At 46.6% G+C, this 17553-nt stretch overlaps 1 protein-coding gene across 17 annotated transcripts in view; it reads left to right on the top strand.

Annotated features, from left to right (window-relative positions):
- Positions 1-17553, top strand: part of LOC126540634 (coiled-coil domain-containing protein AGAP005037-like) — a 592903-nt gene that overhangs the window by 439893 nt on the left and 135457 nt on the right. For 16 of the 17 annotated variants that reach the window (XM_055076173.2, XM_055076175.2, XM_055076166.2 and 13 more), the window contains one exon: positions 15317-15530. In XM_055076173.2, coding sequence (XP_054932148.1) covers positions 15317-15530 — 214 coding nt within the window. Of the gene's footprint in view, positions 1-9536; positions 9917-15316; positions 15531-17553 lie in introns of those variants that run through there. The other variant, XM_055076174.2, reaches the window with a different exon arrangement.

The following is a 17553-nucleotide window of genomic DNA, read 5'->3' as shown; positions in this document are numbered from 1 at the left end:
ATTAATTCAGTATTTGTAATGATCACTTATACTATTGCTTATTGTTTATTTCACTGTAAACAAACTACATGGATCTTCTGATTTGGAGCGCGGGAAACGTAGCACATAAATTGTACAACAGGTTCAGCGGCACCTGGCATGAAAGTGTTGGCATCAGATCAAGAACTCACACATTCAAATAAATATTGCAAACGAATCGGAGGGCCCGGTGATGCATTTTTGACACAAGAACCATGTGACTTTGCGCAAATCCTCTTTCCTAGTTACATAAACACACAGATTTTAGCGGAAAGTACGCAATCAGTGGGTCTATGTAATCGCCTGTGCAAAAATATCACGTAAGCAATTCGACGCCAATAATTCTGTAATCTTCCAAGTGCTTCGACTTCTTATATTGTCATAGTTGAACAGCAATGACGTGTGCGCATAAATAACATGGTAAAAATAAACCAACGTTGATATTTTGTAATTTTAATTCTGAAGGGCAGCACTTAGTACCACCATAGCAACCACAAGCTTACTTAACCACTAAAGAAAGGAACGTGTGTTTTGAACCCCTATGCTTTGATTGCACGGCTTATTCTACCTTATCTTAAACAACATAGATCGAACTAGTCTAGCTGCAAATAACGGGAGTCACGAAGTGACGAAGAATACAAAAGAAAGAACGCGAAAAGCGAGCACTCAACGTACTTCATGTGCGTTAATGTGTTGAATAAATTTTATATATTACTATCGAACTAACCAGGGATATCACTCGCGATCTTGCTTCTTTTCGGTTCTGTGCGATCTAATTTGTATGTGTACACAAGCATACCAAAAATATTCTGGCTACTAAATGACAGTACGAAAGTTTTCTGTACACATTGAGTTGCACCGTTAGAATCACGCCATTCCTTTTTAACCAGTAAACTTTGCGTTGGACAACATAGAGGTCAGTCATCTCTGTCCTCAGCAGGAGCAACCTACTTACTGTCATCACTCTATATTTTGTGTATACTATACCGCGTCGCCACTGAAGCACCGGTGTCATTACAAACACTGCGTTAAAGGGCCCCTCACCAGGTCTGGCCATTGTGAGCTGACAAGCGCAGAGCATGCATTGCGCCACATTGATAGTGTTTGCCAAGTATTACATCGCTACGCGCTGCGGAAAGATCTGAAATTTCGAACCGACCGCGGTTTTCCCTCCTCCTCGCGGCCGCCGTGCCCCAAGCCGGAGGATGACGCACACGTGCTAGTGTGCCTACGTACACGTGTTCGCACTGTGACGTCGCTCGTGGTGACACGTGATTGCGATAATTATTCGAGGCAACATGTGTCATTTGCGTAATATGTTGCTTGAACAGACGAATTAGAGCTTACAGAAATATTAAAACACACAAACCGAATGCCTGCATGTTTTTGTTTTACTTCGCACCGTACCACATCGTGCAGTTGCGCGCGCAGACACCGAAACTATGTTATTTTCTACCGTGTTCCAGCGCGGGATCGTGCTCTGCGACCCGCTTGTGTCTGCCTCAGTATTCGACTAGCACTGACTTATACCGCCAGTCAGTTGTCCTCGTGCACAGCGCGAAACGAGACAATAGAGAGTTTTAGAATAGGGACTCCAGTAGTTCGGGGCCCCAAAGAGCTTTGCGGGTGTTAGCGTTGGGGCACGCAGGAGTGAAGAGTTTTAAAATAGGGCTTTGCGTTTGCGGATAGCGTGTTGCGCTGACAGTGCCACTTTAAGAAATAAGTAAATAAAATATACCACTTGATGATAAGAATCGTAATTTTGATTCTCGTGTTTTATCGTTTAATTACAATTTAGAGGTTATTCTATTAGCAGAAAACAATTAGCTGCGCTTAGTATTCAGTAACCAACCTTACGTGCCTTCACCACCCAAGCTAAGCCATGTTAGGCCTACGAGCCATAATATCTACAATCGAATTCGAACTCAGCGGCGTCTAATGAATCAATCTTTATGACACACACTAGTTGAGAGAAAGCATTAACCGCGGTCACTTCTCTTAGCTTGCGAACTTCACGCGTTACCACGAATCGAACCCAGTTTGGTGCTATGTTAGAGCCGCCGCTTCGATGGGTGCCGCCATGTTTGTTTACGTAAGTCTTTTGGGTGCAGCTTTTGGGGATTTGTTAAATCAGTGAAATAGCGTGCCTAAAGCAAAACACAAACGCAGTTTGCGTCTCGCGCATGCGCAGTGGCTTCGACGCAATTTCTTTGAGGCTCCAAATGTTTGGGGCCCCCATTCTAAAACTCTTTAATCACAAGAGCTCGCGCGCGGCGCCGTCAGCGGAAGTGTGCCGCTCCACAAAAAAAAAAAAAGATAGAAAAAAAGATGAGAAAAGGAATATGAAGGCGGGGCCCGTGACGCATGCGTTACGCGATCCTCGCGCTCCGGTATGGGAGAACGCGGAGAAGGAATTTCGCTTGCGGAGGCTAGGCGGGGCAAGTGGAGAGAATGTCTCGCCAGGCAGGGGTGCTCGCCTCCTAAAGTCATCGGTTCATGACACTGAAATATTTCTATCTCGGCTATTATTGAGCCGATTTGAAAACTTTTTTGCAGCAGACCGCTGCCTACAGGACACGTAATAACTTCCAGGGTATAACCAAAATATGCTATGGGGCCTGGTGAGGGGCCCTTTAAGGTCCGTCGCCGCAGATCTTAGTTTGAGGACGATCATTCTTTCACAGTCATATGGAAAATATAAAAAAAGAGTAATTTGTTGCTTCCAGTAAAAATTAATTCATTTGCGTCTTCTTCTCTTGCACTCCTAGCAAGATAAATTTCCGTCATCTGTAACCACACGAGGTACCAGATGTAGATAGCCGACGACCAACCAGCGGCATTGATGGACCTGGTTCTACAGCCAAGAAACAGAACAAAACGATAGCAAGCAGAAAGGTAGATGGGTGCACTATTTCTATATTTCTGTTCGAGCAGCTTGGGTCGTGCCCGAAGAGAAGTATGTGGGCGTTTATGGCGCGAAATGTAACTTTCCTTCATTTTCATAAAATCACAATCTCTAGAAGCTCTGCCTTTCGATTGTACCTTCGTTATCAGAAAATTTGTCCTATTATATTGTACTTTTACTTTGACCTACCCAGCATAGTGCAGGATGTAGAAGTAATAGTTAGGGTAAAATGTAGTGATCATAGGTTAGTGAGGGGCAGGATTCACCTCAATTTGAACAGAGAAAGAGTAAAATTGGTGAAGAAGAAACAGGTCAACTTAGAGGCAGTAAGGGTAAAAGCAGACAAATTTAGGCTGGTACTTGCAAACAAATATGCAGCCTTAGAACAGAGAGGTGATGGCGATGACATAGAGGTAATGAATGGAACCGTAACGAGGCTAGCTTCAGAGGCAGCAATTGAACAAGGGAGGCAAGGCACCAAGGCAACCAGTAGGCAAGCTCTCCCAAGTAACAAAGGACCTAATAAAGAAATGACAAAGAATGAAAGTGTTCAACTCAAGAGATAAGATAGAATTCGCGGAACTATCAAAGCTGATCAACGAAGCGAAAATAAGTGATATTAGAAATTATAACGTGAAAAAGACTGAAGAAGCCGTTAAAAATGGACGCAGCTTGAAATCAGTGAGAAGGAAACTTGGCATAGGACAAACCAAAATATATGCACTGAAAGATAAGCAGGGCAATATCATCAGCAATCTCGAAGGTATAATAAAAGCAGCGGAAGAATTCTATACTGACCTTTACAGTACCCAGAGGACGCAGGAGCACTCTATTTGCAACAATAATGAACAGTATACAGAAACTCCTCCTATAATTAGAGATGAGGTCTGAAAGGCGCTTCAAGGCATGAAACGGGGAAAAGCGGCAGGAGAGGATGGAATAACAGTCGATTTAATCAAAGATGTAGGAGACCTAATGCTAGGAAAACTGGCGGCTCTTTATATGAAGTGTCTATCGACTGCAAGGGTCCCGGAAAACTGGAAGAATGCAAACATTATACTAATCCACAAGAAGGGTGACGTTAAAGAACTAAAAAATTATAGGCTCATTAGCCTACTGCCAGTATTATATAAAATATTTACCAAAATAATCTCCAATAGAATAAGGACAACACTGGACTTTAGTGAACCAAGGGAGTAGGCTGGCTTCAGGAAAGGTTACTCTACAATGGATCACATCCATGTCATTAACCAGGTTATCGAGAAATCCGCAGAGTAAAATAAGCCTCTCTATATGGCTTTCATAGCTTACGAAAAAAACATTTGATTGAAATAGAGATACCAGCAGTCATAGAGACATTGCGTAATCAAGGAGTACAGACCGCTTTCGTAAGTACCGTGGAAAATATCTACAGAGATTCCACAGCCACCTTAATTCTACACAAGAAAAGTAGGAAGATACCTATAAAGAAAGGAGTCAGACAAGGAGACACAATCTCTCCAATGCTATTCACTGCGTGCTTAGGAGAAGTATTCAAGCTATTAAACTGGGAAGGATTAGGAGTAAAGATCGACGGCGAATACTTCAAGAACCTTCGGTTTGCCGATGACTTTGTTCTATTCAGCAACAATGCACACGAGTTACAACAAATGATTGAGGGCTTTAACGTGGAGAGTGTAAGTGTAGTGTTGAAGATTAATATGCAGAAGGCAAAGATAATGATAAATAACCTGGCAAGGGAGCAAGAGTACAAGATCGCAAGTCAGCCTCTAGAGTCTGTGGAGGAGTACATTTACCTCGGTCAGCTAATCACAGGGAACCCTGACCATGAGAAGGAAACTCACAGAAGAATAAAAATGGGTGGGATCGCATACGGCAGACATTGTGAGCTCCTGACTGGAAGCTTACCGTTATCATTGAAAAGGAAAGTATACAATCAGTGCATTTTACCGGTGCTGACATACGGCGTATAGACTTGGAGGCTGACAAAGAAGCTTGAGAACAAGTTAAGGACCGCGCAAAGAGTGATGGAACGAAGAATGCTAGGCAGAACTTTAATAAGAGACAGAAAGAGAGCGGTTTTGATCAGAGAGCCACCGGGTATAGACGATATTCTAATAGACATTAAGAGAAAAAATATGGCGCTGGGCAGGTCATGTAATGCGCAGACTAGATAACCGTTGGACCATTAGGGTAACAGAATGGGTACCAAGAGAAGGGATGCGCAGTAGAGGACGGCAGAAGACTAGATGGTGCGACGAAATTAGGAAATTTGCTGGTGATAGTTGGAATCAGTTGGCACAGGACAGGGGTAATTGGAGATCGCAGGAAGAGGCCTTCGTCCTGCAGTGGACATAAATAGGATGATGATGATGATAATGATGATGATGATGACGACGACGACGACGCGCTTCTTGGCCACCCCCCCCCCTTCTCCCACGTGGTTACGTGACATTAATTCCAAGGATCCACATCAACAACTCCAGTGCAGCCTATCCCTCTCGTAGGTATATGCCATATGTCTTAAGGCAGCAAGAACAATAATTTAAAAATCGCCGCCGCATATGCACTTTAGCAGGTGAAACAAATTTTTTACTACTTACTGTATAATACTGTGTGATAGCTGTATACAGTGCCAAGTCACACACGGGCTAAGTAGGACGTCGCAGTGGATAACTCGGGAATAAATTTTAACCGGCGCTCCTATACGCGCAGGAGTACAGGTAGCTACAGGGTAGCTGCTTTTGGGTGTCATTTCCACGTCAAACCAGCAGGAGTAGCTCGCAGCTGAACCCGCGACCTTGTGAACAGCAGCTGAACGTTGTGTGCGCACCCAGCCACCGCGCAGCCGGTGACGACGACCTTATACGCAACCGTTGGATCGCTGTCTTGTTATGATTGGGGGTTCAATCCCATCGCTCGTGATCCGTTGTCAAGATTGGAGTCGGGCATGAATTAGAAGGTAGCTGGCCCATGCCGTCGTCCAACTTATCCACGCTGAGGACGTTGATGAAGGGAAGGACTGCTTGTCATCGAAAACGAAAAATATGGGTTTATTTACAGTATTTATATCAGTCTAACATGACTGTTTGAGAAAGTACATCAGTCTAACATGACTGCTTGAGAAAGAGTACATCAGTCTAACATGACTGCTTGAGAGAGAGTGACCTGAGCAGCCGCACAACAGTGGTTTTTAAGCACTCGGTCCTCTCCCGATACAAGGTGACGCGATCGTTCGTTCAGTCATTTTAAACAGGCCGCCTCTCTCCGGGACGGGTTACACACACACGCACACACGCATACACACCGGTGCGATGGTCCGGAGCCGACGTCAGAGGGGCTTCGTAGAACTCGGAGCCGTTCCGGGTAGCGCGTTGTCTTGCGTCTTGGTCGGTGCGTGGGAAGGAGCCTGCGTCGGCGTCCCCGCGTCAACTCCCCCGCCCATAGCAGATCAGGTCGGCGTTGTGCTGTTGCGCACAAAGCCTGCTTCGTCGAACTCCTTCAGTCACAACGGCGATGAGGCTAGAGCGTAACGGTGACGGTTTCAGCACAAAGCCTGCTTCGTCGAACGCATCCTAGCTGAAGCGACGGAGAGTGGAGGATACGCGTATTGTTCGTGACACAAAGTCGACTTAGTCACGCCGTGGCTAGAGGTTGGCGGCGACGCTCCCGGAATGTTGCCTCCACAGTCGCAACTGGGTGGCAAAACTTGCACTGCAGCAGGCCGTTCTTAACAGTCTGCGGATGTTGTGTTCGTTCGCTATTTACCAGCTCTCTGCAGCACTCTGAACGCCCGCTGCGCCATCTCGCGTTCTCTTGCATAACCGAGACAGCACTGTACTTGCGTAAATGCACGAGGACAATTTCTTGTATGCTTACTTTACTGTCGACGTCGCGTTTCTAACGCAGTATTCACCAGCTTGTGCAGCTGTTGGCACTTTTTTCTCTTTTTGTTTGAAGAAGGAAAAAAAAGGTGGGGTTTCTTTGGAGATATCGACCCCAAGTCGTCAGTCGAGTCTGATAAAACAAATTTGGTGTAATATAATGTTACCGTCATGCTGAGAGAGAAAAAAAGGAGTGCTCAGCTAAAACACATCTTGCGCGCTTCACTGTCAACTTTTTCCCCCAACAGGCGCCGACGATTTATAAGACTTCAGTTTTATAAGTGGTGGTCCTAGCAACTCGTTCGGTACAATGAAAGAACAAAATTGACGTTATCTCCTTAATATTTAGGAAGGGCGCTGTTTCTTTGAGAATCCAGTAAGCTCTTTGATGCCTCGTCAATGAATAGAGTTTCTAACCGCTGAAACTTGAATCGACAGATTGCAGGCTATACAGAGTTTTAAGTTTTATGAAATTTTTTAAAAATCGCTTGTGGCAGATAGCATAATTCTTGTCCTTGAGCTTGATTACTCGAAGAGGTGGACAAATCGAAACACATATTCAACTAATTGGCATAGATCCACTAATTATCTTTTGAAATATTTACTTTATGGCACATATTGCAGTTTACGAATTGTAGCCGGTGAGCTTGCAAGACGTATACATTTGAAATTAACTTCCAGAATGACACCAGCTTCGAAATGTTATTTTCCAAAGTGTGGAACGAAATACATGGGCGTTCAAGTTCCTTTTGTACTTCAAAGCATAAAGGAGCGTTTTCTTTAAAAAAAAGTAAGCGAAACAAAGAAAAACAGTGCATTTTTACGGCATGTTTGATGGCGCGTATCTCGAAACTGGGGTCGTTATGGGAATTCAAACCAGTTGGTATAGGAGGAGGAAAAGAGATAAGAAGAAGGCAGGGAGGTTAACCAGAATCACCAGTTGGTATAGACGCCTTGCAAACTCACCGGCTACAATTCGTAAATTGCAACACGTCTCGTAAATTAATTATTTCGAAACATAATTAGCGGATTTTTGTTACTTAGTTGAATATCTGTTTCGATTTCTCGTGCAAATAATGCCCGCCTCTCTGAATAATCCAGCTCCAGGACTAGAATTACGTTATCTGGAAAAGGGTATCATTTAAAAATTCTATAAAACTTAAATATGGTCACCCTGCATATTCAGATCAGCAAAGTGATGACAAACCTGGCGGCGATGTGATACCTACTAAAAGTGTGTAGCTAAAGAAAGCTTTGACGGCCTTAGGCATAGACGCGTAAACGCGATACACCTGGCAGAGCGTTTATGACCAAAATGTTCAGCTGCGACGGAAATCTCACGCTATTCAGAACGCCGCTTTCCCTCTGATAACCCTCCTAATTTAGGGGGAAAAAAAGGAAACAATATTCGATAAGGCCTATCAAAGATATCGTGGACTTACTTCGCTAAAGTTAACAAGTTCATTGAGAATTGGTTTATAAAAGAAATTGTAAAGCAATAATCTTGGCAATAAATATTGTAGATCAGGAAATATGGCGTACGTATGCGGCTACATTTCGTACAGATATACGAAATGTAGCCGTCATTTAGCAACCGACAGTCTGCCGATCTGGTGTTTCAACACAGGGCTGTGGTGATCATGCTGGCAGGCGCGATTGTTGAGTTAGTGCTCGTGTCGTCATTGGTGTCTAAAATGTCCCACAGCTAAGTCTTTTCGTTGCCGGTCGTTTCGGTCTATAGGGCGTGTGGGGCAACAGGGACAGCCAAACATTCCTGTACTTCATCAGTATCGTATCCATGGAGGCATGTTGCACTTACTTGCGATGTTAGCGCCTTAGCACGCGATGCTGTAAAAGTCGTTCCACATTTTTATTCATTTAGTTAGTATTTGTTTCTCTTTTTTTGCTGTTTATCTTATTCCTGTGAACAATTTCTTTCACACATTGCGAACACTGCTTTCCAACTGGTGCATTGCGCCTCTCGGCTAGGCGTAAAAAATCAATGCCGAGGTGAAACTCACTTTTAACGCCAAGAAAGTAGGGCAACGCGTTCTTCAGCACCTTCCGTTAGAAGAGGCATTCTAACTCTCCCGACATACTTTCCGTGGTAAGAGAGAAAGACAAGCTGGAATTACCCGCGAGCAGGAGGAAAGGAAGTAAAAAGTTTAGGAGAGAACAATCGCCTTCCGCTCTGGCTTTCTAATCAGGGCCGCCTTTGCGAGCAGCGGCGCACCGTTCTCCAGAAACTTTCCTCTTCCGTCGAAAACTGGGACGCCGGTCCGCGCGCCGCACATCTGTCAGGCTCCCGCGGCCGCATATCCTTGCTCCAGATCCTTCGCGGCCTTCATCCCCCGCATCCGTGCGACCTTCGCTTCCATTCGGGAAAGAAGGGCGGGAGCCTGCTTTGGAAGCCCAGGCGGCGCGACCCGGATCCCCGCGGCCCGCTTCTTCTTCCATCGGGGCCGCCGCTTCGTTCCCTACCAACGGGGAACGCGAGCGAGCGTGCACGCCGGCGAGCGGACGGCACGCACACGGGCGCTTTCAAAACCGGCAGTGACGAAGAACAAGAGCGGAGCGGGCATGGGGGCATCGATCGCCGTCGCTCGCCGGCGGCTGCGGCCGCCGACACACACTGCGCAGTCTCGCGAGGAACCGACGGGAAACAGTGCGCGTGTAGCCTAGACGGCAGCGGGAGGCGGGGAACAAAAGAGGGGAAAAACGGGAAAGCTTTGTGCGGAGGAGGAGGCGAGCGGCGACTCGCTCCAGACAGCGGCGAGGTGCTCCCCCTCAATCGCCGTCGTCCCGCCGGCCGGCTCGCTCGCTCGCCAGCCAGCCAGCCAGCACCAGCCAGCCAGCCAGCGTCTTCGTCGTTGGGGGGCGCGCACCCCGCTGGTGGTACACCAGTGGCACACCCGCCGCTGGCCGGACGGCGCGGAAGGGTGTGCTGCGCGCGCTATTCTCGCGCTCGACGCCGCCGCCGCCGCCGAGCCGTAGTACTACTATGCTCGCGTCGTCGACGCCGCCGCAGACGGCGGCCGTGACGGCTTTTTACCCGGCCCGGCCCGCCAGCGCCACGGGCGTCGCGCCGTCCGCCAAGCCGCCTGCCAAGGTAAACTTGATAATACTGCGGGCCCCCTGCCCTGCTTCCCCCACCACTACCCCACCGCTGTCGCGTCGCGAGCCGGCGCCTTTGGCCCGTATGGTTTCGCGTCCATCTTTTCTTTCCCTAACCAGCGCCAACTCGCGCCGCCGCCATGAGCGCTGGTTAGTGCAGCCAGAAGGACACGCTGGCCCGCGCAGGCGATGTCAGTGCCCGAGCCTTGCTTCTCGTGTTCCCGAGACACTCAGTCGTACTTGTCGAGCCGAATCAAGGCCGCCGCAGAATGTTTGCCTGTTACGGAGTCTCGGCATTCCTTCTAGATAGCTTGCTCAACAGCCGCCAAATGTGCGTAGGTCAATGCTTACAAACCATGTTTTTCCTCTTGCCATGCGTCTATCGTGTTGAGGCAAGTGTTGCCGATGGTGGGACAGGCGCGAATTGACCGGCGTTCTGTGGACAAGGGCATCTCTCCGTTTCACTGTTCCGGGCTTCAGTAGCCTCTTCGCAGAGAGGCTCGGACAAATTCTGACATCAGCTTCCGAAGTACTATCGACACGGTGGTATGGACGCATTGAGATATTTTGACAGTTGGGCAACATTTTCAACGCCGTCACCGCGTTTTTATTATTCGAGAGCTCTCCTGTCATTACGCATGTACGAGCGCAGTTGCATTTCGAAACGTCCTTGACAAGTCTGCGCGACTTGTCATATCGATGACAAGTCATCGCATCAATGCCCTTAGCTTCATTTTACCCAGTGGACTTCGCTGTCACATTAGCTAACCTTGCAAGAAGCATTCCTCGAAGCCCGTTGACGCCCAGCGTGCGTACGAGAAATGGTCGCTGACGCGGTATTGATCACGCCCTGCTGCGAGCAAGATGGAGCGCCGAATTCACTGGGGACCGGGGGAGGGGCAGGGGGAGCAGGGGGTGGGGGGGCGAAGAGGTTTGTTAGAAGAGGAAGTGAAGTATGGAGGGCACAGAGCGGTGTCTGGATGTTGAAATAGCGGTGGTGGCGCGGTCCCCTGTCTATATTTCTTTTTCCGGATTCCTTCTTCCGGGGACAGCCGTGTTGCTCTGCGAGGTCAGCTTAGTTTACAAACACGACAACCACCCAAAGGGCCGCTCCGGAATATATGATAACTTCTGAGATTGCTGTCAGTCCGCAGTTTTACAACCATACTACGTAACCGGCCATACTACGTAGGCATACCATGCTACGTAGGCAAGAAGCAGGCTGGAGACAAGTCAGTGGGGGAATATGGCATAGGCTCTAGGAATAGCAGGGGAGAATTATTAGTAGAGTTTGCAGAACAGAATAATATGCGGATAATGAATACCTTCTTCCGCAAGCGGGTTAGCCGAAAGTGGACGTGGAGGAGCCCGAATGGCGAGACTAGAAATGAAATAGACTTCATACTCTGCGCTAACCCTGGCATCATACAAAATGTGGCCGTGCTCGGCAAGGTGCGCTAGAGGGACCATAGAATGGTAAGAACTCGAATTAGCCTAGACTTGAGGAGGGAACGGAGGAAACTGGTATATAAGAAGCCAGTCAATGAGTTAGCGGTAAGAGGGAAACTAAAGGAATTCCGGATCAAGCTACAGAACAGGTATTCGGCTTTAACTCTGGAAGAGGACCTTAGTGTTGAAGCATTGAACGACAATCTTGTGGGCATCATTAAGGAGTGTGCAATAGAAGTCGGTGGTAACTCCGTTAGACAGGATACCAGTAAGCTATCGCAGGAGACGAAAGATCTGATCAAGAAACGCCAATGTATGAAAGCCTCTAACCCTACAGCTAGAATAGAACTGGCAGAACTTTCGAAGTTAATCAACAAGCGTAAGACAGCTGACATAAGGAACTATAATATGAATAGAATATAACAGGCTCTCAGGAACGGAGGAAGCCTAAAAGCAGTGAAGAAGAACAGATGTACGCGTTAAGAGACAAAGCCGGCAATATCGTTACTAATATGGATGAGTTAGTTGAAGTGCCTGAGGAGTTCTATAGAGATATATACAGTACCAGTAGCACCCACGAAGATAATGTGAGAGAGAATAGTCTAGAGGAATTTGAAATCCCACAAGTAACGCCGGAAGAAGTTAAGAGCGATATGCAAAGGGGGAAGGCAGCTGGGGAGGATCAGGTAACAGCAGATTTGCTGAAGGATGGTGGGCACATTGTTCCAAAAAATCTGGGGACCCTATATACACAATGCCTCATGACCTCGAGCGTACTGGAATCTTGGAAGAACGCTAACATAGTCCTAATCCATAAGAAAGGGGACGCCAAAGACTTGAAAAATTATAGACCGATCAGCTTACTGTCCGTTGCCTACAAAGTATTTACTAAGGTAATCGCAAACAGAATCAGGAACACCTTAGACTTCTGTCAACCAAAGGACCAGGCAGGATTCCGTAAAGGCTACTCAACAATAGACCATATTCACATTATCAATCAGGTGATCGAGAAATGTGCGGAATATAACCAACCATTATATATAGCTTTCATTGATTACGAGAAAGCGTTTGATTCTGTCGAACCCTCAGCAGTCATGGATGCTTTAAGGAATCAGGGTGTAGACGAGCCGTATGTAAAAATACTGAAAGATATCTATAGCGGCTCCACAGCCACCGTAGTCCTCCATAAAGAAAGCAACAAAATCTCAATAAAGAAAGGCGTCAGACAGGGAGATACGATCTCTCCAATGCTATTCACAGCGTGTTTACTGGAGGTATTCAGAGACCTGGATTGGGAAGAATTGGGGATAAGAGTTAATGGAGAATACCTTAGTAACTTGCGATTCGCTGATGATATTGCCTTGCTTAGTAACTCAGGGGACCAATCGCAATGCATGCTCACTGACCTGGAGAGGCAAAGCCGAAGGGTGGGTCTAAAAATTAATCTGCAGAAAACTAAAGTAATGTTTAACAGTCTCGGAAGGGAACAGCAGTTTACAATAGGTAGTGAGGCACTGGAAGTGGTAAGGGAATACATCTACTTAGGACAGGTAGTGACTGCGGATCCGGATCATGAGACTGAAATAATCAGAAGCATAAGAATGGGCTGGGGTGCGTTTGGCAGGCATTCTCAGATCATGAACAGCAGGTTGCCATTATCCCTCAAGAGAAAAGTTTATAACAGCTGTGTGTTACCAGTACTCACGTACGGGGCAGAAACCTGGAGGCTTACCAAAAGGGTTCTACTTAAATTGAGGACGACGCAACGAGCTATGGAAAGAAGAATGATAGGTGTAACGTTAAGGGATAAGAAAAGAGCAGATTGGGTGAGGGAACAAACGCGAGTTAATGATATCTTAGTTAAAATCAAGAAAAAGAAATGGGCATGGGCAGGACACGTAATGAGGAGGGAAGATAACCGATGGTCATTAAGAGTTACGGAATGGATTCCAAGGGAAGGAAAGCGTAGCAGAGGGCGGCAGAAAGTTAGGTGGGCGGATGAGATTAAGAAGTTTGCAGGGACAACATGGCCACAATTAGTACATGACCGGGGTAGTTGGAGAAGTATGGGAGAGGCCTGTGCCCTGCAGTGGGCATAACCAGGCTGATGATGATATATATATATATATATATATATATGTATATATACACACTTTGTTCCGGTACATCTGACCAGCTTTTAAGGTCAAGCCGACAGGCTCCAGCGGTCACTACGGAGCCACTTGTTAAAATAGAGATGTTCGTGCTTTCTTTATTTCGAGCGTCCTGAGAAGAATACCGGAGCGTGCTGTTGACTGTGCAGTGTAATCGGATGCAATCGGTGCGTTTCTTAATACGTAGTAGTAACTTTAAGCAGTCAGTGGCGCAGGAGAGGGGGGGGGGGGCCAGGTGAACTGTTATTATTAGAATTGTGTCTATAGAAGTTGATTACATCATGAGGGATGCAGGCTGCTCCTTTTCGCTTAGCCACACAGTATACCAAGAAAACATAGGTCGTAGGCCGGCTTTATAAGAACATGCAATAAGAATCAAAATAAATGACGGATAAAGTTGTAAAAACATTTGTGTTTAAATAAATATTGAAGTTAACTCGCATCTTTCGTAAACTTCGATCGGTGCAGGTTGGTTCCTGCCGTTGCGTAAAAGGTATTTACGTCCAGCGGTCATTCCACAGAGTTATCTTTGCTACCCCTTGAACACTGATGCGACGCACTTTGACGGAACTCTACCTATTCTCGCTCCAATTTCGTAACTCTGGGTTTAATTCGCTCGAATTCGCCCAACTGCTTCTCTAAACACAAGGGGGCGCATTAGCTAATCAGCTCTACATAAAGCTCGATTCAACAACTTTAAACAAATAAAACGTTGAAATAAGGCAGTGCAAAAAAAAAAAATAACATACATTTGCTTGTATTGTCTGAGAGCGCTCCGCCGCTTCGAGTGTAGGAAAGCACAGTAGAAACAAACGCATAGGTGGAACACCAAGTTGAAATTTAGTTTTACACGAAAGCATTACTTATAACTTGACCTGGCATTAACTGTACAAACGGTCTGTCCCACCGTTCCAAATATGTAATACAATATTTATACGTGCAAAAGCTTTTCTGTGCTCTAGTCCCTGGAATACAAAGCAAACTGTAATGCAATCTGATCTCTCTCTCTCTCTCATGTAAACTATAGTCACTGCAGTTCTCTTTACTCAGGCAGCTTTGTCACGAAGTTGTAACGCTCGATCTTGTTTTCTTGTATATGATGTGGAGCGTTTGGGCTCTTGCCTAAGATAGTTTGCAGCACGACTGATACAATATGGCACCTGGCCAGGCATCCAAGCACGCCACGAACGTTTCGTTCCGAATCAACATCCCCCAGCAAAGTGGTTTCAAGAAACAAATGCGATGTTATCGATGTTATGTTTCTGCTTCTCCTTTTTAATCGATTTAATTACGTACTGTGAGAGAGAAAAATTACAGCACTTTTTTTTTATTGACACCTCTTTCACTTTCTTATCTATTGCCCGCATGGTCTTTTATGGTATAAGTGCGTACATGCTACAGCGGAAGACGCTGGCTCCTACGCTGTCAGTCATGGGAAGGCAAGCGTTGTCGGAAGGTTCTATTTTGGCTTGACTACACTATGAAAAAATAATTAATACTAGCGCTGGTGTGGATTTGTGAAGAGAGCACCAGACTAGACTCGATCCTTTATGGAAACCAGTATGTAGCGTTGTTATAGCATATGTATGCACGTCCATTCCTCGTGTCCTAATAACCTTGTGTCACTGTTGTTTGCCCCCCCCCCCCTTCTTTCTTTCTGTTCATGTGCAGAGGAGTAGGCCAGAGCATACTAGCTCAGGCCTTTTTCTACAATAAAGTCTTCTCTCTCTCTCTCGAGTTCGACCAAGCGAAACGAACAGTGTGGCAATGACTGCGTTCCTCCTTTCGCGCAGAGCCACCTGGGCGCACCCGTGGGTGGCGGCGGCGGCGGCGGCGGGCGCATGGTGGGCCCACCCATGTACCAGCCACCGGCGAGCGTCTACGACGAGGACCCGGGCATCATGTCCGAGGTGGAGACCTCGGCCACGGGCCTGCGCCGGGCCACCAAGGCCCGCGCCAGCCTGCCCGTCGTCCGCACGCCGTCCAAGACGCAGGAGCGGCCACTCGGTAATAATGGCGACCCCCCCCCCTCGTTGCGTATTCATGTAGAGTCCAGCGGCGATGCGAACGGGCCCGCACTTCCCTTCTTGCGCTATATGTACGAAAAGACGATATAACGTGGGGCGCCAAACTGGCGTTACGTTGACGAAGATTTGCCCCATGCGGCGTCAATTCGAACTCCACTCTATGCAAATGGCAAGTAATTTTTTTGGTTCTTCAATAGCCCTCACGCATTAGAGTTGTCGTCCACATAGGTGCAAATAATGCTTGATGTTTAGAATTGCAGCGACCCAGCAAGTTGGGCGAGCTGGTTTCCGTTTGTTACTAATGTAAAGAAGAGCGCAAAAGGTGGCACGAGGACAAGATTGAAGACGGGGGGAACGCTCGTCCTGTCTTCAAGCTTGTCCTCGTTCTCCATTTTTGTGCTCTTTACATTCATTACGCCCCCTGCTTTACATTAGTTCTGACTACATTGCGTAGGGAAGGAGCTTAGCAAAGGCAGTTGTATGTTATACGACACTCACAGGTCTGTATAACATGCCGCACAGGGAAGGGTTCTGAGCGTTGTTTGGTGCAAGGATTAACGGCGTGCACTTCGGCGATATGAGGAGCGCAGGTGACACCGGGCTCTGCTGCGACGCTGCAGATGACTCACCACAGACGATTGAACATTTGAAGTGACCACGTTATAAGAGTAGCCTAAAAACTCAGGATGCATGAATGTAATGTTCAGTGGCCTGTCAAGGTAAAAATATTTCGTTAACGGTAATAAGTCTCACTAAACTATGAATGTTTAGTTGCTTCTGGGCAAAATAGTTGAGGGCGACCTGGATCCTGAGAATGTAATTCGCAGAAAATCATTTATTGGTCCTCGAGTCGTCTGGCACGTGCCGCCTAGTCATTAACAGCAGCTTGCTGGTATCCTTGAGAAAAGAAATAAAGAGTAACCGTGTTATTACAATAGTAAAACATAGGCGACAGGAATTAGAAGAATTCTCTGCGGCAGTTTAAGAGAGACAGAGAGAGATAGAGAGATAAGACATCGACAGGGAGGAGTGGAGCGGGAAATAATAGGTAATATTATTATTAATTTTATTAACGATATGAAACATGGCTGTAGGGACGACATAGGGAGCACAGGTATCTAATTTTATATCTTAGTTTAACCAGGTAATGCCCAAACACACTTCCGCAGCAAGGATAATTAAAATGGCTGCTTTACTTTTGACTACGGACAGTACGTGTGTACAGTTAACAACGAAATGTTGAGTCAAAGTGTAATACTAAATCAATTAATCAATCAATAATTGGTTGGCTTAACTAACAGCAAATGAAAACTCGCTCCGGAGTATAAAAAACGATGCTATAGGCTATCTTTAAGTATTTCGCGGTTTCAATCAGAATTTCGAGGCATCCAATTCAGCGTACCATACACGATGCGCTGGGCATTAGAGGGTTAAAAGGAAGATGTGAAGTTGGGCTGATCACGAAACGCGTATAGAGTAGATAATCGGTGTTTCACTGTGATAACAAAGGCGGTGTGCAGGCAAAAAAAAAAAAAAGAAACGCAAAGGAAACAAAACAGCTAGGTGAAGTGATGGCACTATGCATAGGATGTCTGCTAGGATATTGTGGAGTCGGCCGAAGCAGGACAGCTGGCAGGTGTTGTCACACATCTCTCAGAGTGTCTCATTCGTCTTTCTGCGGACTAAATAGGCCAACGACAACTAGCATTGTGATGATGATGATGATGATTAAAAGCGAGCTAACGATCTGGGTCATGTACTAATTGTGGCCATGTTGTCCCTGCAAACTTCTTAATCTCATCCGCCCACCTAACTTTCTGCCGCCCTCTATCCTTGAAAAGTGTACAACCCGCCGTGGTTGCTCAGTGGCTATGGTGTTGGGCTTCTGAGCACGAGGTCGCGGGATCGAATCCCCGCCACGGCGGCCGCATTTCGATAGGGGCGAAATGCGAAAACACCCGTGTACATAGATTTAGGTGCACGTCAAAGAACCCCAGGTGGTC

This window comes from Dermacentor andersoni, chromosome 2 (genome assembly GCF_023375885.2).
Source record: "Dermacentor andersoni chromosome 2, qqDerAnde1_hic_scaffold, whole genome shotgun sequence".
NCBI classification, from domain to species: domain Eukaryota; kingdom Metazoa; phylum Arthropoda; class Arachnida; order Ixodida; family Ixodidae; genus Dermacentor; species Dermacentor andersoni.
The sequence above is the reverse complement of the archived record's forward strand: the minus strand, read 5'-3'. Positions and strand labels throughout refer to the sequence as shown.